Source organism: Tauraco erythrolophus, chromosome 17, assembly GCF_009769465.1.
Source record: "Tauraco erythrolophus isolate bTauEry1 chromosome 17, bTauEry1.pri, whole genome shotgun sequence".
NCBI lineage: Eukaryota > Metazoa > Chordata > Aves > Musophagiformes > Musophagidae > Tauraco > Tauraco erythrolophus.
In genome coordinates, this window is record NC_141481.1 from 18311305 (window position 1) to 18332276 (window position 20972).

General features: G+C 46.1%; 1 protein-coding gene across 2 annotated transcripts in view; it reads left to right on the plus strand.

Annotated features, from left to right (window-relative positions):
* SLX4 (SLX4 structure-specific endonuclease subunit) overlaps positions 1-20972 on the plus strand; it is a 26496-nt gene continuing 5524 nt past the window's right edge. The window contains exons 1-11 of one of the 2 annotated variants that reach the window (XM_086622304.1): positions 1-671; positions 1907-2170; positions 2988-3162; positions 4909-5124; positions 6113-6327; positions 7416-7729; positions 9220-9499; positions 11039-11127; positions 14253-14399; positions 16149-16318; positions 17165-19605. In XM_086622304.1, the coding sequence (XP_086478430.1) occupies positions 302-671; positions 1907-2170; positions 2988-3162; positions 4909-5124; positions 6113-6327; positions 7416-7729; positions 9220-9499; positions 11039-11127; positions 14253-14399; positions 16149-16318; positions 17165-19605 (4681 nt within the window). In that variant the 5' untranslated portion in view covers positions 1-301. The remainder of the gene's footprint in view (positions 672-1906; positions 2171-2987; positions 3163-4908; positions 5125-6112; positions 6328-7415; positions 7730-9219; positions 9500-11038; positions 11128-14252; positions 14400-16148; positions 16319-17164; positions 19606-20972) is intronic. The other variant, XM_086622305.1, reaches the window with a different exon arrangement.

A 20972-nucleotide genomic window follows, 5' to 3' on the forward strand; every position in this document is an offset into this window, starting at 1 on the left:
GAAGAACCACCTTGTCAGTGCATTATGTGTGAAAGCCAGTGGGGTCCTTGGAGAGAGAACGTGCTCTACTAAATGGCTGTGAATTAAGTGTGGAAGAATGAACGGTCAGAACAGTGGAAAGGTGCCCACTGTGTTGACCTCGTTGAAGCCTGGAGAATGGAGATCTTTGAGGTGGTGGAAGGGACTTGGTGAAAATTGCAGCTCACAGAAGATGCAAACTTGAAGTGACTCTGGTATCTTCCCCTGCCCTCCCAACCTCACGCTGTCATTAGGCCACGGTGTTTCTGGAACCTGCAGGCCAATGGATGAACAGGACAATGATTTTAAAGAGTTGTGGGCAAATCTTTTGGGACGAGCGAAGAAAAAAGCTGGGGATGCTGAAGCAGCAAAGAGGACTCAGCACAGGTCAAAGAGCACTGCGGCAAGAGGTAGATTGAAAAGAGGCAAAGCTGCTGCTAAAAGCCAAAATCATCATCGCCTACCAGCAGTGAAGGAAACAAACTTGCCTCAAGATTTGGGTCCAAAGGAACAAACATTGGTGCACAAAGAAGATGGTGATGCTGTGGCCTGTAGTAGTGGTGAGACTGCACAAGAGGATGGAGAGAGAAACCCTTTCCCTGCCAGCCAGCTGAGTACAGTGGCCAGTGAGTGTAGCCAGAGGACTCTGACAGGTGAGTGAACGGAAATCTTTTAAACAGAAAGTAGGCCAGGACTGAAAACATTCTGTAGTTCAGTGGAGCTCTTCAGAAGTCCACCTGGAGGGGACGTGTAGCAGCACTGGTCGAAGCGGACTTGCATCTTGTGTTTCAGTCTACACTCGGCTACTTAGGCTTATCCAGGGGTTTAACCCAGGAGTGTGTTCTGTGCTACAGGCAGGCAGAAGGTGTCCTTCAGTAAGGTGAAGCCTTGGTACAAAGTGATGTATCAGGGAGTTGTTACTCACTGTTTTTTTGCAAAATCAGAACTGAGAAAAAACACCTTCAAATCATCTAGAAGCAAACTTGGAATATATTGAGGTGCTTTTTCACCAGTGTGTTGTTGTATTGTGAAACATATTGCCATTGGGTGTTGTCAAGGCCAGGAATATAAACGAGTTAAGAAGGGTATTGGATTAATTCATAAAGGATTAGTCCTTCCATGTTATTAACATTATTAATGTGTTAATGTTATTAACATTATTGTTATTAGTCCTTCATGTTACTAAACATGATGGCCAGATTGCAGTCACCAGTGCAAGAAGTCCTTAAACTGATAAATAAGGTCAGCCAGGAGAAGGATTATTTTGTACCTGTCCTGTCCTGATGACCTTTTCCTAAGTGCCTGTTGCTGACTGCGCTCAGAGACAAGATCCTGGGCTGGTGAGATCTTTGATCCCATCTTGCGTGCTGCCCCTATCCACAGGATGGAGCAGTGGTGTGCTGAGGTGTTAGTCTGGCATTGCCTCTCCCTGCTGCTTGTTATACCACCTCTCTCTGGGAACTCCTGGTCCCTTCAGCACAGAGCCTGAACGTTTGAGTCACAGATAGGGTTTGGAGATCAGAGCGAAGAACGGCAGGAACCACAGGACATGCTGCTGTGGGAATGCTGGGGAGAGCAGAGCTGTGGGGCTGCCTTGCTTGTTGCTCTCACCAGTGACCTTCAGGCAAGGCCTTCTTTAATATTCCTTCCTCTGAAAGGGATATAGGGATATCTGAACTCCCCTGTAGCACAAGAGCCCGATACTGTCCCTGTGGCATGTAATGGCCAAACAAATTGTTCGCTTCTTCCTCTAAGAATGGCTGTTGCAAAGCTGAGCCTGGCTTAGGCTGCCCTTGGGGAAGGGGAAGGCTTCCCAGCAGCTCTCTGGGCACCTCAGCTGTGTGTTTAAAACTGACTGGTAAAGCTCTGTGTTTTTCCTCCCCTCTAGTAAATACTCTGATTGGCTGTTCCCAGACTACGTTATCCTTTCATCCTGCTACACAGCTGGGGACCTGCTCTTCACCCACCTCAAAGATCCCGCCGCCCGCAGGGTCGAAGATGCGGGTGGCAGAGCTGGTAGTGGAGAGAATGCAGCAGTTCAAGAGAGTGGCACCTGAGCAGCTAAAGCACAGCACAGATCATAGCTTGCCAAGGTCTGTAGCCAGCGGGGATTTCCCTGATGAAAGCCAGGAGCAGAACCCTCCAGAGGATGGTATGTTTCTTTTGTTAGCTCTTGTACATGCAGAAAAAGTTCTGCGGGCTGGTGAGAATGGCGTCATGAGAAGCAGTGCAGATTCCTGGGCTTTGTTCCCTGCTAGCCAAGAGGCTCAGTGTGCAGCACTGAATAAATCACTCCGGATCCCTGAGAAAACTTGCTTTCTCTATTGTTAAAGGACTAGCCCTGCTTTTCTCCCAGCTCTTCTCTGAATCAACCTTATGTTCGATTCCGGAGGGGTGATTGTCTTCTTGGAAACAGGCTGAAATTCCAACAGGATCAGTGAACTTGGTCATCTTTCCCTTTGGACAGTGTTAGGCAGCCGTTAGGTAAATATGACTCTTAGGTACCCCCCACCTTTGGTGGATCTCCAGGCACTCTGCAAAAGTAGTATGTTCGATGCAGATGGATTAAATTCACAGCAATTTTACTCCACTTTGGTTCTTTATAAGTCAAGGCCTGGTTGGTTCTGTACGGACATGAAAATCTGCTGTGTTTCAATATGTGGTGTTCAAGATCTCATGTTCTCCCCAGAAACTTTAGCCCAAACTTAGCCTTCGTTTGGCTCTGACATGGGACGTGCTGTGAAGGAATTGCCACCTCCTGCTCCCAGGGTGGTGCAGGCCCGTAGTGTTTAAAGTGCAGTTTGTACGTTCCCTTGTGAGAAATCAAATGCGAAGATGCAAAAGAAAGACTGCAAATATTTTTTACTTGACTAGTTTAATAAACTAATAATGAGAAATCTAACAGTTCTACGCCTGTCATACAGGATTCTTAGTTTGCAGTCTTAGATCATCTCTCCCTTCTTTGCCAGATACCCACCATCTTCCATCCCTGGAGCATGACGGTGCTCTGGCTTTGGCGCTTCAGCAGGAAACCAAAGAGGAAACCCAGGCAAGCCTAGAGGATGCAGGCTTGTTTTTTTGTCAGATCTGCCAGAAGGATCTCTCAGCCATGAACACAACACGACGAGAGCAGCATGTTAACAGGTGAAGGACCAGCACGACGTGTCCTTTGCATGTCCTCTCCCCCTTAACCTCTTGGACTGCTCACTCAGCTTAGCCGTTACAGAACGTGGTAGCAGTGGAATCTGCTTAGTGGCATTGACCTTTGTGGCTTGAATGAACAAGTCAGTTTGATCTCAAAGCAGAGGCTGATTGTCTGGCCCCGCAGGGCTCCTGCATGCGTCTGGTAAGGCCAATGCTGCGTTCTCAGTAGTGTGGCGGAGGGGCTGCGAGTGGGAAGTGGCCAGAAAATTAATGAGGACATACTACTGCAGATTCTGACATCTACCAGTTTCAGCCAACGAAGTAATGTTTGATCTATTTCTCTGAAAATTGTTTGTCTAAGGACATCTAGTATGTCCTGTGTATCCAAGCTGTTTGCTGAGGGAAAGGTGATGCTGTTCAGAAGGGTGCCTGACTTGCACTGTAGAGCTTTGATGGTGAGAGTAGAGAAGCTAAGGGAAGGCGTCCCTGCTTTCTCCTTTGTCAGAATGTGGGCAATTAAATGGAAATTAGTGCTCTTAATTTCAAAGTTTCCTTAGTGGTGAGGAAACCCTGTTAATGTATTATGTACAGATTGTAAATTAAAAGTCTGTGCTTGTCTGTTGAGAAAGTACCAGAAGGAGCACGTTTGAATGGTTTTAATTTCTTAGTTCCAGCACTTTCAGGGGGCAAGAGTGAGTTGATTTGTCCAGTCCTGCAGCACATTATTGAGTGGCTCGCACTTATTAGGGTGAGCTGCAGCTGCTGCTTTAGAGGTGTTAGTGCTGTTTCTGTCTTCACATATTTACTGCTGCTTGAGAGGACAGAGGTTGTATAACAGTGGCAGTGTGTCGGAGGTGTTTGGTGGAAATTAAGTCTGCTTGCTGAGCTGTTAAGCATGTAATCATATGATGAGATTACAAAGTTATATTAGCAATGGATTTTTTGATAGCAGTCTTCATCACAAGAGGTAAAGCTGTAGATGGATAGATGCACAGGCAAACCAGTCATCCCCAGTCCTGGTACATCAGATGAATGGTCTCTTCCACAACCCTGTGTGTGTAGGTAGTGTGTGTCATTACCTAATCAGGGAGTGATTTTTATAACAGGTGCTGCAGATCCAGGATTTCGCACCCTGAATCTCTTTGGAGAGGACAGAAGCAGAACCATTCAAAATTTTGACGTAGTTTTGGCCTACGAGAAATTATCAGGAGGTCATTATCCTGTGCATTATTAAGTGCAGCGTTCGTTTAGACTGGCCCCTTTTCTGTCCCGTAAAGCGCTGTCCTTGGCAAGGGAGATATCCGACTTGAAAACGCTTGTGTTCTCGACACTGCACGTGGTTGTGCCTACAAAAGCCGTAAGAAGAACAAGAAGTAGTCCTGTTCCAGGTGAGGAAGACTCACCATTTCTCTGGTAGGGTGGTCATTTTTTTTAATGGTGGTTTATAAGTTAGCTGGAATGTTAGATTGAACGCAGAAAGAAGGATTAGGTGATGGACATGCAGTGAAGTTCAAGGTTATTACCTGCACTTGCTTCTGAGCAACATGTTTTTAATATGCCTCTGAGGCCATAATTTCCGTGTAGCTCTTACATGTCATGTTCATCACAGTGGTGGGTACATAATCCTTGTTTCTTTAGGGAATGTTACTCTGGCCGTTGCAGATGTTAGGGATGGTTAATATGGTTCAAATCTTAGCATGGAGAGTTGTAAAGCGTTCAGAGGTAAGCTTTGCCATCGTCTCACAGGTGTCTGGATGAGATGGAAGAAGCGCAGACGTCATCCTCCAGCAAACCACTGGTCCCTGAGTGTCCCATCTGTGGGAAGCAGTTCCAGACTCCACAGAGCCGAGTCAGTCACTTGAAACGTTGTGCTGTCGAGATGGACGTTCCTCCTAAGCTGCTTCTTCAGGCAGTGCAGTTGCAGGTGTCCTCACTTGGTGATGCACCTCCTCAGTGTCCCGGGTAAGCTGGTGAAAATAAAAGATGCTGGTTACTTTCTTTGGCCTGAGAGACATTGACTGTTTGCTCCTGGGGGTGAACGGTAGAAGCAAGGCAAACTCACGGGCCGAGTGGGCTCCAAGCCCAAAGAAGGTCAAGTAGAGCCATGACCCAATACCACGTGAGTGGAACGTGGTAGGTGGTTGGAGAAATCATCTTGCTTTCCTTCAGAAGTGGTCAGGCTGGGGGTGACTTTAAAAAGCAGCAGGCAGGAGCAAAATGGGGAGTAACTAATCTTACACCAGTTTGTCAGAAACATTTGTGCTCCATGCGGCGATTACGCAATAAAGCTGAATGGTGTGTTTGAGCTTGTTGAGCAAACCACGGAGTACGAGTGGGCAGTCTCTCCTGAGCATCTGTCGTGCCAGCGCCTCAGCCACTTGGCTTGTGGCTGTGACTGGATATATGTGCTCTACACCCCGAGCCAAGGAGGAAGCAGATGTGATGTTTTGAAACGTGCTCGATGCAGAGCTGCATCTGCTGTCTTGGATTTGAGCAGAATCTTCGGAGTACAGCAAGTGGTGCCTGACTGAATTCGTAGAAGGGCTTATGAGTCCCTTTGTGCTGAGGAAGGACCGTTGCCTTTTCCTTGTGGAAGCACAAGAGTAGGAAACCATTTTCTGATGATCTTGTTTCTGCCCTGCTTCGACTTGTTTTTTCCCCTTTGGTACAAAAAAGCGTTCAAGGTAGAGATAGCAGATGGTAACATCAGTGCTGTGGTCTTGTGCTTACCTTTTCAAAATAAGATTTTCTCTAAATTGCTCTAGATTCCATGGGTGATAAGAAATCCTTTGCTCTCTGCTAGCGAATAAAGTAGTGAATAAGTTTCTTATTACCCTGGATATGAGAATCTCTCTGAGCAAGTAGAGCAGCTGGTCTGGAGTGCTTAGTGTTTCTTGTCTCTGATCCAGTCTCACTAACTTAGGCTTCCTGCTGCATTCTTGTGTTTCAGCAATCAACCAAGCAGGGCAAAGAGAAAAGGCTCCTCCAAAGAGGACTCGAAGAAAATGCAGAAGAGGGCCAAACTGGAGACGAAGGATGAAGATTTGCTGGTTGCTATGGCAATGTCACGCTCTCTGTTGGAGCAAGAGAAGCAGGAACAAGCAAAATCAGTTACAAATGTGAAACCAGTGGCTGCTTTGCCAATCAAGTGGAAGCCAGGATCAGGTATGTGTTTAAGTGAGTTAGTGTCAAAGGCTGTGTTATTGGAAGAGTAATATAACACAGCCTGCTCTTCACTGCAGCTTTCCTGTTGGGTATAGGAGGGATGACAGCCTTGTTTCTGCTTTATTTAAGCTGTCAGAGCTTCAACAACATGCAGCATCCACATGCTGTCAAGAAAGACTGCAGGATGTCCACAGGTTTTAGTGAAATCCCTTAGGAATCCTATGCTTTTTTCACCAATTGATTGTTTTGAATCTGTAAAATATTCTTAAGATAAGCTGTTGGTTTTCATAAACTGGAAGTGAAAAGAAATAACACGAAAAGATTCTCCTGCAGTAGATTTTTTCCTATTCATCCTGCTGCAGCCTGAATTAATGCAGCTTTTTCAGCCTTATCTCTATCTCTTTGTTTTCTTTCTGTAATACACACACATGTATACCACACGCTGTTGAACATGTCCTTCACTATTTCAGTGTGCAAAAAGGTTTAGAAAGGAAGACAGCTGCCAGGGGAGAGCGTTGAGTGCTGTATAAAGGGGAGACTTCACTCTTCATGACCCTGCTCAGGTCTCCTCCTGCCAATAGGTACTGCCAGTTGGATTTGGGGTTGGGCATTAGTAAGGAAAAGGTAGCTTTTCCAAATAGAAGCTGCTCAGTGTTCATGTGGGCTGTGGTTTGATACAATTAGTGACTTGCACACAAAAAAAAGGAGTCCTTCATGGATTTGTTGGTGTTTTTTCCTCTCTTTTTTGCAAAGCACTGGGATCTAGTCAAATGCCGTACAGGCACCATTCCATGGGTCTGGGAGATAGACTGCATGGATATTAGTTGCTTGCATAATGATCAGCTTTTGTAGAGGTGTAACTTCTCCCAACGGGCAGCAGAGCAGTGTGAGCAGGAGTCAGTCTTTTCTGGAGTTCATTCCTCCCATAAGGGTGACGTAAGGCTTCGGACTGTGAGTTGTGTTCAGCTTGTAGCTGCCTTTTGGTCATCACTGACTGCACCACCTGAAGGAGCTGGCATGTTGAGTTCCTCTGCCTTATGTGTTCAGCTATTTATTTAACTGAATTCCTCCTCTTTTTCTTTTTCAAGAGAAAAAACAGCGTAAAAGAGGCCCAACCACACCTCCACCATTACTGCTCCAGGACCCGGAGAAGGTCCGCAAAAGGATCCAAGAGCGAGTAGCTATGCTGCTTGCGGAAGAAGTGGAATTCCCTCCCACCCCTAAGCTTCCCGCTAGTAGGATTTTAGAGGATGAATCTGGGAAAGCAACCTGGCTTTTGCCATTGTCCAAAACCAGGGAGTGTTTTTTATGGAATATCAGTGCTCTGACAGGACCCTGTGATCCTGAATTGTTCTACACTGCTGGATTAACCCCTCCAATTGTACCTTGGAAGCCTGTGCAGGTGCGTTGCTCTTTTATCCTGGCTCTGATACTCGTGTGACCAGTTCACATGCCCTGTTACCCTTCTGTTTCCTCATTTGATATTTAAACAAGTGATCTCCTGCTTCTGCATACTCGTACTCACTGCTCGTGCCCTGTTGTCCTCTGGTCTTACACAGTTAGGTTTTATGGTCTTGAATTTTCATTTCTGCCTTTCAGAGAGGAGACCAAGGCTCGTGTTACCATGTTACTCCTTGAGCTTTCAGAAAATATGACTGATGGGAACAGAGAGTACTGAATAAAGGGACCCCATTGTGGTCATTTTGCTGCTAGTTTGTCCATGTTTACAGCAGCCTGACTCTTATTTTCCTTCTTGGCACTTTGATTGACTCTAGTATGAGCTTTTCCCCTGTGTTACACTCAGCAAGGATCTGGGTGAAAAGTTTAGAGAAGTCTGATACTTGTCTTGCACAGAGGAGAAGGTGGGAGCACCTGGAGTTGTAAAGTGAAGCGGTTGCACTTCAGGCTTTGCCTGTGCATCCTACTGCCTCTTGTTGCATATGAGCTTTGATCCACTTTTCAGTTCCACTGCTTCATTCTGTTTTTCATCCAGATCTCCTACCTCTTTCAGTGCTCTGTATTTTTATCAAAAGTGCCTACAGAAGTAGACAAAGCTCTTTTAGTATCATCACGCATTTGCTTGCTGAGAAGGAGCCTTCCCTCATTCTTTTCTTGAAGAATTTGGTGCTTCTGTTAAAAAACTACTGTGCTTATATAGGTGCTGTATTTAATACTTCTTCCCTAGTCAAATCCCAGAGTTTTTCACTGGCTTATTGCAGGCCAGGGCCATACTGGAGGGGCTTCATTCTACAAGAACATTTGGCCTTTCGTTCAAGCCAAAAACTGCCAGAGAAGTTTAAAAATAAAAAGTAGAAAAGCCTTTAAAAATCATGGCAAGACAGTGTTTTCCTATCTGATTCTTTCCATTCACAGAAATGGCTAAACCATTTTTACTTAGAAATAAACAAACAAAACTATTTTTATTGGGAAACAGAGACCAAACCTGGAAAATATCACGTCCAAGGTGAAAGTCTGATTTAGTTACATGTAACTGCAAAAGCATTTCAGAACTCAGAACAGAAGCACCTGGAGAGCTTCAGCTGCAACTGTTGCCAGGCGCTCCAGTTATAATGAAATATTTAGATGTTGGAGTGGGAGCATTTCCACCATCCTTTATCCCTGCTTGGCAATTGCCTGCGCAGACATGCTTCTGGAGAAACCACCTTTTCTACATTTTCTGCTGTAGTTTCCTTTCTTCTAATTCTTTCTGTCTTATCTTGAGAGAGTCCTTCATAAAACTGCAGAGAACTTTTGCCTCAGAAGCCCTTGTAGCTAGGGAATGCTCTGTAATCCTTGACTGGATGTTTCAAAAGTATGAGGTAGAGACTGTACTCTGAGCTCTGCAACGGGACCTAATTTATTGATGTCTTTTTTTCCTTCTCTTTTGATCAGAATCATAAGCCAGAGAACCTTCTGCTGTCGGTGGGATCTGATCAGCCAAAAGTATCCCAGCAAATTCAGCCTGACCCCAGTTCTCATGGTCCCACTTGCATAGAGGTTGGAGGCCAAACTTCTGATGAAGCCAAGTCAGGCCATGAAGATGGACAGTTTTTATCTCACAGCCAGAAGGATGTTCAGATCCTCCAGGACCTAGTTGAGTTGGCCAGGGAAGGACTTACCCTCACTCAGTGGAACCTTGATGTTGACCAGGTTCAGGCAGCAAAGCAGCCAGGTGAGTTCTGGCAGAGTCATGAGCCCTGTCCCTAGTCCCTTCAGCTACACAGAGCCAAACTTATGCTGTACTAATTTAGGAGAGCCATGACAGCATCCACAGGATGTTGATGTTGATCCAAGAGGTGCCATTGTGGAGGGGACATTTTTCTGCAGTAAGCTTTAAATATAATCAAGCTGATGTTTCTGAAGTGATTCGTAAATCCCAGCATCTGAAAGAACTCCTGGACAGCAGATACTAAATTTTACTTGAAAATTCCCTTAAAGATGTCAAAGTATTTTCTGTCAGGCATGTTCAACAGCTGTGCCAAAATGCTCATCGCAGCTGTTTTGATGGTCTTTCTGTTACGTGCCCGGTCCTTTGAGGTCTTGAAATCAGGTAAAGAGAAGTGCAAGAGGGATGGTTTTATGTGGGTGCATTGATTACACAAACCTGAAGTTTTTCTGTACCTATACAGGGTTTAGAAAATACAACACCTAGCATTCCTCTATAGGCAACCATCTAATGTCCCCAGTCATAGTTGCATGTGGTGCACAGCTGCACGTTTCGAGGTCAGTGATTTCCCTTAAAATGGCCTGGCCATTCAGCACTGTATGTTGTGTGTCTCCCGTTCACCTGTGAGAGAGAAGATGGCTGCTCAGTTCACCTGTCTGCCTTTTCACCTGGGTATGATATTCCTCACTTCCCCTACTAAACTGCAGCAAATGATTGCTGGTCCTATAAAACTACTCCTGGGATTTCAGTGGAGATATAGCTTCCTGGGTGAGGGAAATAATTTCTGCACAAAAATTTATATTGTGTGTGTGTAAATGAGACCAGATGGAGAAAAAACACTAATGCAGCCAAACCCATTAGTTCTTTCTGTTGCTCCGCATCCTGTTCTGTGCGCTCCGTAGGCTGCCCTGCGGCTGATTTCCCCGGCTGCCTCAGAGCAGTTTTTCCCCGGCCCACGAGCAGTTTGTCTGGATTGAAATGCAGATCCAGGATGCGATCTGCTAGGATGAGACCGTGGCGTGTCCCATCCCGCTCCGTGTCCTAGTTTGTTTCCCACTGGAGGAAAACCGAGGTGTGAAAGCAGAGGAGCGTGCTGCGCTCCGCAGTTCCTCCAGCTGGATGATGATGGCACATGCAGATCCACAGTAGATTGGTGCTGCTAGTGGGTACCCACAGCCTGTCACAGCCCAGAGCCAAACCCTCCAGTAAAGGTGTGAGGAAGGGGCTGAGCCTTCATCTCAGTCAGGCTGTTTATAGCAGCTGTCTTGGGGAGCTGTCATGGCAAGGATGCTGTCAGGAGTTCTTACTTTGCTCTGTCTCATAGAGAAGCTGTACGTGATTTAGGCAGTGGACCAGGTTTCCCAGAGAAGCTGTGGCTGCCCCATCCCTGGAAGTGCTCAAGGCCAGGTTGAATGAGGCTTTGAGCAACCTGGTGTAGTGGAGCATGTCCCTGCCCATGGCAGGGGGCTTGGAACTAGATGATCTTTGAGGTCCCTTCCAACCCAAACCATTCTATGATTTGTGATGTGCATTTTCTTCTTTGAGGACAAGAACTGCCTTCCAGTGATATTCAACATAGTGGCTTTGTCCCCCCATCCAAAGAGAAGAGCCTCCTGAAGAGCAGCTGCAAAAGAGTAAGGGCAACCCTTTTTTTCCCACTTTTTTTGGTGTTTATTTAGCACTGTTAAAAAGAAGCTGTTCCATTTGTGCAATTCATGGAAGTATCGAATCTTTCCCATTCCTGTCCATTGAAACAAAGAGGTGCTTAAGGTCCACAGTCACTCAGGAATCATCATGGGCACAGGTGACATCAGCACACGTGGTGGTATTTCATTGATGCCCACCAGTAGGCCTGTGGGTTTTCAGTATTTGTCCTACCTGATGAGAGAGGTGATTTAAAATGACAGACAACATAAGGCGATGTGTGCATAGTTTATATAAAGAGAACCAGGTTAAACAGTTATATTATAGCACTAAGAGTGTTTGGGGGTAGGGACTAGGGATGCAGCTGTCCCACGTTAGGCAGTACTCTGCCTTAATGCCCAGACTATCCAAGAGAAAATTGGCTGCAGCCCAGGAGAGACAGAGCTGCCTGGTGCTTTGTCCAGGCTCACACACCCAGCTCCTTCGGGTGGTTCTGAATGGAGCTGTTCTTCCTCTGTCACCTTCCTCTCCATGCCGTGCCTTGCAGTGGAAGAGAGAATTCTTGCAAGCACTGGCTGACTCGCACTAAATTCTCTCATTTGGCATAAAAGCCTGATAGGTGACATGGAATGCTGTGAGGTCCATGGAAGATGAGCACGTTTTTGCTGCTAATGTGAGCTTTTAAAAGGTTTAGTATAGAAGATCCTCAACTGTGGGAACACGTATCAGAGGATCTCGCTTGAAAATCAGTGTGCTCTCTGTGGTGACCAGGTGAAGAATATAGGCTAGTAAGTCACAGATCGTTTTTTTATCAAGCGAGTAGTGTTCTGTAGATCACATCTTACCCCAGATGCACCAGTGGATGTGTAATCCGCCATGGATGTTTTCTTCAATTGATGTGCATATAAAAAATCCCTAATTCATGTTCTTACTGGTGTCGCCCACTTTATCTGGTGAAACTTGTTATCTTTGGTTTGATAATAAATAACTGTGCCATGAAAGCTCGTAGCTTTCGATGCCAGATAAATTTTGATGCCTTGAGAAAGCACTTTCATATTGTGCTAATAGAATCAAGAGACTTCTAAAAGGAGACAGTTCTGTGAGGAGGGAATCTCCTAAACTTGAGCATCTCAGCCCCGTGTTACAAAAACTTTGGGGGTATTTAAAAAACAATCCTTAGCAGGAAAAAACATATTGTTTTATAAGCTTCTGAGTCTGTTTAACCAGAGGCCTTTAGCAATACCAAAACTGTTCTGATACTGTTGTTGAAACTCAGTTGCTACCAGCAAAACCAGTGTGATCGTTTTTTCAGATTTGGTTCGATTCCATGATAGTTTTCCTGAGCAAATGAAGTGTTGCTGAGGAGTGGGAGAGAGTTGTGCTTTTTACGAGCACAGAGAGCGTAACCACGTAGAGCAAATACATCAATTGCCTTGGTGACACATCCCCCCCACCCATGCTTAAGACCCTTGTCACATCTGTGAAGTCCAGTCTAGCTGGCCTCCTCAGTAGGAGAGAGTGTTTTGGTGTGTTTTCCGACAGGAGCACATGCCCACTCGGAGCTGTCTTCAGACCAGTGCATTGGCTTTGCACAGAGAATGGTGCAGCCAGCAGGTTTCTAGCTTTATTTAATTTCCCTGTTCTTGATTCATAATTTTAGCTTCAGCAGGAAAGCTGTTCTGGGCTTGCTGCCTGGAACATAGCATCAGGAGTCTGTGTTTGCTGGCTTCCTGAGGTACTGTCTTTCAGGTATCCTACCTGCCAAGAATAAGAAAGCAAGAAACATCAGATTAGTTTCCAGACTAAGCTTCCTGTCTTCCCCTTGGAGATCAGTCCACACCACTGCCATGACACGCAGAGGCTTCTCTAGCCCACCTATGAAGGCCTGGAAGAAGCGTTCTGGTGTGTGCTGCTGTTTTGGTGTTAATTAGCGTTGGCTGCCTGCAAACACGTGCTGGAGCAAGTAGAAAGGTTGGGTTTCCACAGTCCACTGAGCTAATGTAGAAACCTGCTAATAAAATAAAGAGCTGTGTTGTTCCAGGTGGAACTGCATCTCATGCAGATGTTCACTGAAATAAAACTTGCGGTTCCTCAACTCTGCAGTAGGTTTGAAAAGCACAAGGTCAATGATTAGTGCGTTAACTGTAAACCAGTTTCCACTTACAGTCAGACAGCCTCTCAGCTGTGAGCTGAGGGTTTTTCACCTTTCTCTGAAGCACTGGCCACCTCCAGAAGCACAACACTTGCCTAGAGGGATCTGAGTCTTTAGCAGATTGCCTGAGGTGGGTTTGTACTGGGAGCAGCTCCAGAGCAGAAACAGAGCGTTCATCACCACTGCCTTTGGCAGCGTACCCCTGGGCTGACCTTACCATCACCAGTAACCAGTCACAGGTAGCTCAGTCAGCCAGCCCTCCCTAAAATTCCATCAAGAAGTCCTAGAACGATAATAGAAATTATGTTTCTCTTTTATAATTGAGTGGAAATTTCAAAAGGAGTTTTAGTAACGTGCGCATAAATTCCTTTGAACCAGACACCTACATTAGTTTTATTCTACGTGGGCTCGTTGTTGCAGAGCTGCTCTTCTCAGCTGTCATTGCCAGACAGTGAACGAGAGAAGAAAGGCTCATTACCCCATCCCTGCGTCATCCTCTTTCCTCTTACTCTAATTATAGTGAATTGAGTTCAGGTCCGTCAAAACGGAAATTACAGTTTCCTAAAAATGTGGTGGAAGGCAGCAGATCGAGGGGCCAGCTGTAGGCAGTGGCTAGACCACATCAGGAAATGGTGTGGTGAAGATCTGAGGGTGATAATGTGCTGTAACACAAGGCAGAACAAGTACAGTAGAATACAACACGACTGCCCTTTCCTCACAATTGCCAGACTGTGAAAAATTGGAGGAAAACAAAGCCAGAAACGTCTGTTCTGCTTATTTGTCCTGTGGAAGATCTTAAGTGGATAATGCTGATGATTAGCTTCAGAAGGCAAAGGCAGTTCATCCAGACTGGCACCCACAGTACAGCAACGCTGACAAACTGGGTTATTCCCTCCGTATTTTTCAGGGAAATATCCGGCAGCTGTAACTGAATTCTGTCTTTGTGTTCCTTCTGTGTTCCAGTCCTCTCTCAAGTTGCTGGCTGAAGATTTCGGTGCAATGGTCAACAACCCCCACTTCAGTGATGTCCAGTTCCAGGTGGACTCTGGGGAAGTCCTTTACGCCCACATGTTTGTGCTGTACGCGCGGTGTCCGCAGGCTGTCCAGGTCGTAAGTACCGCTGACGGACTTTCTCCTCTGCTTCAGGAAAGCCCAGGCTGCCCTCACCCACAGTCAGTTAATGCTACGGAATCGGCACAGAGCACTGCTGGGCCTGATGGCAAGTGCCTCTGCATCTGCAGTGGTTTTCCAGCTTAGGAAACCAGAATCCTGACGAAGTGGTGGAAAATGTGGTACTTTATCTGGAGGGACTATGGGGATGCAAGAATCCTTCCTTGCATTCTACCCATGAGCAATGGAGGAAGCTTCCTAAGTGCTTTTGCCCTTGAATTTTTGTACCTGTGCAAGCACAGGCTGCCTTGTCCGTCTTGGTGTGTCCTGCCCATCACCCAGGCTGGGAAGCATGAGTATGGAGTAGAGACGTTCTGGGAAGTACTTGAAAGTAGCCGACACAGAGGGAGGTTTTGTCACTCTCAGAGTTGCTGTGGAGGTAGCTGCACTGAACTGTGCTTTTTGCAAGGTTAGTGAAGTAATTCTTGTGTTCCCAGAAGCATTTTGGGTTGAATAGTTCCCAGCCTGCTCCTATGCAGTCTCCTGTCGGGACAGTGAAAGGCAGAGAGCCCAAGATTTGAACTCTGCACTTTCACAGGGCTGCTACCAGTCCATACAGCCAGCTCTCTAACAAAGGGAGCTTTCTTTAAAGCTGCCCTTTTGGAAACAGTGGAATTAGTTCTGTCCTCATGCATGTTGGCAGTAGTTTCCACCCAAGGTGACTCAGGCCATTTCTTCTAAGGGGTCCATGAAAGTCTGGGGAGGGGAAGCAAGTTCATATATGGCATGCGGTAGTCTTAATGTGGAATTTTTAAAGGGATCTTCACAACCATTGGCAAACGTGCATATGCCCACAAATTAAATTACTTTAAAAACAATTGGGTTAGCTATGTTCACTTATTATTTCCCTACAGCTCTGGCTTCAGCATTCCCATCCAGTGTTTTCATAGGCAGGAATCATTTGTATGGGTAGAGTGGTAGAATTGACCCTATGCTGTATTTTTGATTCCTGCAGAGGGTTGTTTTCCTGTAAGTCCCCACCTGCAGATCAGCATTTCATGTTTATTTTCTGTATAAGTGAGGAAGAGCTCCTCTTTGTTGAAGATTTTGGATAACAAGGAGACAATAATTGATCAGAGATGACTTCGGAGCTCATGTTTTCTGTTGCATGGCGTCCCCTAACTTGGGATAGAGTTTCAGATAGTGCAATACGTGATTTGGCTGCAAAGGAAGTGAGACCTTACTGAACTGGAGATGCATTTTGGCCAAACCCTGAGATCAAGTTGGACCCACAGAGATAACGGTCCACTTCAGTGGAGTAGTATTTTGTGTGGTGTCTTTTCCTGTGAGACACCAAGAGAAATAGAGTTTTGGCAGTCTGTCAAGGGTAGGTGAATTCAAAACAGATCAGAGGAAGCTGGCTTGTAGAGAGGTGTAGATAACTCTGGAAATCGTGCTCTGGGAAGTAATTGGATTCCAAAACTAACTGGAGAACTCTTAAGACCATCTTTTATATGTATGACTAAAACAGTGAGTAGTCAAACTTTATCCAGGCTAACAGCTGTAGGGTCAGGAAGGAAATGGCCTGTTCCATATGAAGTTCTGCATAACCCATCATTTTGGATTCCTTCTGAGACATCAGGTCCTGGTCCCAGGATAAGACTTTGGTGAATGAAAGGAATAAGCTGACATGAACAAGAACATTGGTGTTGCTGTGCATGGACTTTATTTGCTTTCCTCCTACCCCAGATTCACAGCCAAGGGTTCTTAGTGGAGGAGGATGGGAACGCACCGACACGCCGCGTGCTCCTGAGTGATGTGACAGGAGAGGCGGTGTGTGCATTCCTGCGATACCTTTATACTGCTGATGCTGACATCCCTGCTGGGGTGCTGCCCCAGGTGGGGAATCTGGCTGCCAGGTTTGTATCGTGATGGCGTTTTGGATCTCCTCATGCTTTCAGCCACACAGACCTCAACCTGATACCTTCCGTTGCAGTTTTGGTGTCTTACAAATTCCATAGTCCTCTGCTTACATCTTAAATGAAATTTGAACTTAAGAACATCTTACACTCATCTTTTCCATGAGTCTCTCTTCAGGTTGTATCTGTGTGAGATTTTCTCTGTTCAGTATACATCTAGCAGGCTCTTGCCAAGAGTTTTGTCTCAGGATCTGTATTGACAGCTGATGTTGGCGATGATGACCATATCTTCTATACGTGATTCTCAAAGCATTGCACTAGCGATGCACTTAGATTCTGCAAGTGCTGTTCAGATGACTGGATGCACAGACTGCTAAGGTGTTACGTCAGCCACACTCTGGGTCGTGATTCTAGGCATGCGCTAAGTAAAGAGCTTGAAATAAGAGCAGTTGCTGAGATACAGGGGGAAAATGGTTGGATCTTGCCAAAATGTATGCAGAGAGGTGCCCTGTCACACCAAAAAGCCATGAAGCTTGCAGATGGCAGACATTATCCAGCCTTAGCCATTCCATGGGGCTCTCACCAGTGCAAATGGCAAAGGGCTTTTAGTCTAGTCATATAGCTGTTTAGTCTCAGACGTAAAAAAGGAAGAGTGAGCCTGATGCTTTCATGTGACACCAGGAAATGGGAATTCCGAATTTTAGGAGTATGATGGATCTTGTACATCTTAGGAAACCAGCATCCTCATGCGAGTTCTTTACAAGGCTCACAAGAGTAATCAGGCAGCCAAATGGTGAAGAAATACTGGAGGAGGAAAACACTCACAGTACTATTATGTCCTTGCAGGTTTGGTGTGAGGGAACTGATGGAAGAGTGTGAAAACAACACTGGAGAGAGTCAGGGGTCTTCTGGAGTGGATTCAGAAGATGATCTTATCTCTGTGAGGGATGACAAAGATTGTGAGGACAGAGCTGAGAACTTCCAAGACCTCTTGAAGTCAGTGTGGGTGGGTGAAGATGAGGAAGAAGTAGCTATGCTGAACCCTGAATGCCAGAAGGAAGAAGACAATGGGGTGGGTGAACAGGAGCTGGAGGAAATCTATGAGTTTGCTGCAACTCAGAGGAAGATGGTTCAAGGTGAAACGGAGGTGAGCGAGGGAACAGACTGCAGCATCTGCAGTGATACTGAGGCAGACCAGGGTACAAACCAGCAAACTGAGGAGGAAGAAGTAAAGAGATGTGAATCTGCTTCAATAAGCAACAGCTTCAAAGATTTGAAGGATGACAATGATGTGGACTCGTCTGCACAAGAAGAGAAAATGCAGAATATAAATAGGTGCAGGAGCATGAATGATCCACAGACCACTTTTGTGCCTCACCACAGTGAAGCTCAAAAATGGGACGTAGCATCCCATGGTGCCACCGCTAATGAAGGAGAGACCATTAGGAGATGTGAATGTGTGAAGGATTCCAGGTCATCTCAGGTCTCACATGACGAGGCAGATCCCTGTGAAAAACAGTTTCCTAGCTCCCACGATGATACTAATATACATGAAAGTTACGAACGCTTGTTTTCTGCAACTCAGGGAGATTACTGGGAGCCTTCCCCAGTGAAGGAAGTTATCAAAGGAAATGCTCCTAGTGAAAAAGATGTCGATGTTAATGATTCACTTCTGTACAGCAAATCACAAAAAGACCTCTCTCCACGTAAGAACGGTTTTTATGGGAGTCCTCTTCCCAAACCTTTTGTGCCCCTTTTTCCTGCTTTTGGCTCTTCACCTGCCTCTCCAAAATCAGACAGAAAGCTTGCCGAAGAACACGTGTCAACACCAAAGCGAAACAAAAAGGAAAAATCATTCCCATCTGATGAAATATACTTTCAGAAGGCCAACGAGCTGGATACTACATCAAGAAATGAGAACACAGTTTCTCCCGCAGAGCTTCCCCACATTGATTTAAACAAGCACACATATGTCCCAGTGTTGTCATCACCAGTCATCAGAACTCAGGATGCTGCAGCTCAGGGGAACAAGGAGGGTGATGTTATTGTTTTATCTTCTGATGATGAAATGGAGTTACAACAAGACAAGAAGTCTCCAGAGTCAGGCTCTGCTCTGAAGACGATGGAAATCCCTGGGCAACTGAAATGTACAAACGTAGAACAAAGTTCTGAGATACCGAAATCTGAACCTGAATCAATCACTGAAACAGAGCAGAGATCAACCCAGGTCTCATGCGGCATTACAGGTACAGTCGATAGAAGTAATGATGTGAAGATGTCCACCGAACTGCCTCTCAGCAGACAAAGAGATGCTTGTATGGGGAGCAAACAAAGTCCAAACCTGAGCCCTGAAAAAAGGCTCAGGCATGAAATGTCTTTAGGTACAGACAGCTCCTGGCTAGTGCCAGACACACCGGTTCTGAGCAAAAGCAGAAGTTTCTCAACACAGACTCAGATCACAAGTATTAATTCTTTAAAGAGTCCAGGATCTAAACTCAGCACAAAGAACTTGGCAGCAGGCAACAGTAACCATGAAGGGGCTGGAAATTTATTAAAAGTTCATGAAGCCACATTTGCAGACAAACATTTGCCTATGGAGACCTCAGTCAGTGAAAGGAGCTCTTCGAGCAGCCCAGCAGCAGGATTGTTTTCCAAGAACTCCCCACCAGTTTCTCCAGTGGATCCAGTTCTCCTCTCCCCTGGCTGCACCAACGTAAAAAGCAAGTGTGCCAAGATGTCGTTTTTATCCCAACCTGTGCCTCCATGCCGTGAGCAGCCATTGGAAGATAAAGCAAATGTCAGTGTGGTGGAGGTAGAGGACAGTGAAAAGGAAATAAGCCTGCCTTCTGTGAGCAGTAGCGTCTTGCTTTGTGACGAGCCCCCAGTCCCCGTGGATGACTGCTGGCGTGTTGAATACCTGTCACCAGTCAGAGGTAACAGCCAGGACTCCAGCCAGGTCAGCCGTGCAAAGACCAGCACTGCCAGCAGCCCCAAACCAGACTCTTGGCACGATCAGTGGCAGAGCCCAGACCACGTGCAGGAAATTAAGGACAGTACCCCTCTTCGAGGAAGTCCTGTTGGCAGAAGAACAACTTTGCTGTGTCTTGACAAGAGTCCTATTGAGGCATGTTCATCAGTGGGCAGTAGGCCAAGTTATCTGAACTCCAAAATCTGGGATGATTGGAATGGAGAAGAGGAGGAAGATGAATTTCCAGAGATGCTTCCTCTGTCTCAGAGGTTGTCAGCTGCAGCAGGTGCCTGTCAGACAGATCCTGTGAGGACTCCTGGTGAGTGCTTTTATTGACACCAGACTCATGGAACTGGGTTGAATTATTTTCATTTTAAGTGGGTCATCTTACCTGTTCCCTTGATACATTGGAAGTGTCTTTTGGCCTTCTGATCTGAAGTAGTTGTCGGGGCCAGGCACAAAGAGGGTACAGTCATCCTCTGATGTGGAAGAGGGCACACCTAAACGTGGCATTCCTGGAGCACAGCCACTTGTGTTTCATTCCCACTGGTTCTTTGATAGTGATGGTTCTCAGAGAACCAAAACAGAAAAAAACAACCTTCGACCTGCATGCCAGTGGATATTTGTTCCCAGTGGTAGTGGCTGCTCTGTGCAGTCTTTTGCTTTTCACGCATTTGTGAAGTGCTTAGCACAGAATGTTAGGGATTGGAAGGGATCTCAAAGGATTATCTAGTCCAATCCCCCTGCTGGAGCAGGACCACCTAGATCACATCGCACAAGAATGTGTCCAGGCGGGTTTGGAACATCTCCAGGGAAGGAGACTCCACAACCTTACTGGGCAACCTGTTCCAGTGTTCTGTTCCTTACTGGGAAGAAGTTCTTCCTCATGTTTAAGCAGAACCTCCTATGTTCCAGCTTATATCCATTTCCCCTTGTCCTATCATTGGATGCCACTGAGAAGAGCCTGGCTCCATCCTCATGGCAGTCACCCTTTCCATATTTATAAACATTAATGAGGTGCCCCCTCAGTCTCCTCTTCTCCAAGCTAAAGAGCCCCAGCTCCCTCAGCCTTTCCTCACAAGGGAGATGCTCCACTCCCTTCATCATCTTTGTGGCCCTGCACTGGACTCTCTCCAGCAGTTCCTTGTCCTTCTTGAACTGAGGGGCCCGGAACTGGGCACAATATTCCAGATGTGGCCTCACCAGGGCAGAGTAGAGGGGGAGGAGAACCTCTCTCGACCTACTCACCACACCCTTTATGCTAACGTACATGAGGACATCAGGTAGGCACCGCAGTGGCACAGGCGCAGAGGGTTTCCTTGTGCTGAGGCTGGCTGGGTGGTGCCTGTCCCTGCCCGTGCCTACGCTTCACGTGTGCTTTCCTGCAAAACTCTGCTGATGCACTGCTGCCTTGTGCTGCCTTCTGTTGGCTACTTCTGGGCCCTTGCAACAGACCTCTGCATGCCCAGCACATAGCCTTGCATGGTTCCTCCCATCTAAGACCAGTAATTGATCTCGTATCTAATTAAATATATTATTAATTATTAGTTTAACGAGTGTTTAGAACATGATGTGTGAGGCTGACTGTACTTCACAGTCTTGGTAAATTGGGGTCACTGAATCAGTATCTAACTCAGGACCCCAGAAGCATGACTTGCTCAGTTTCTTCTGCGTCAAGTCCCTATT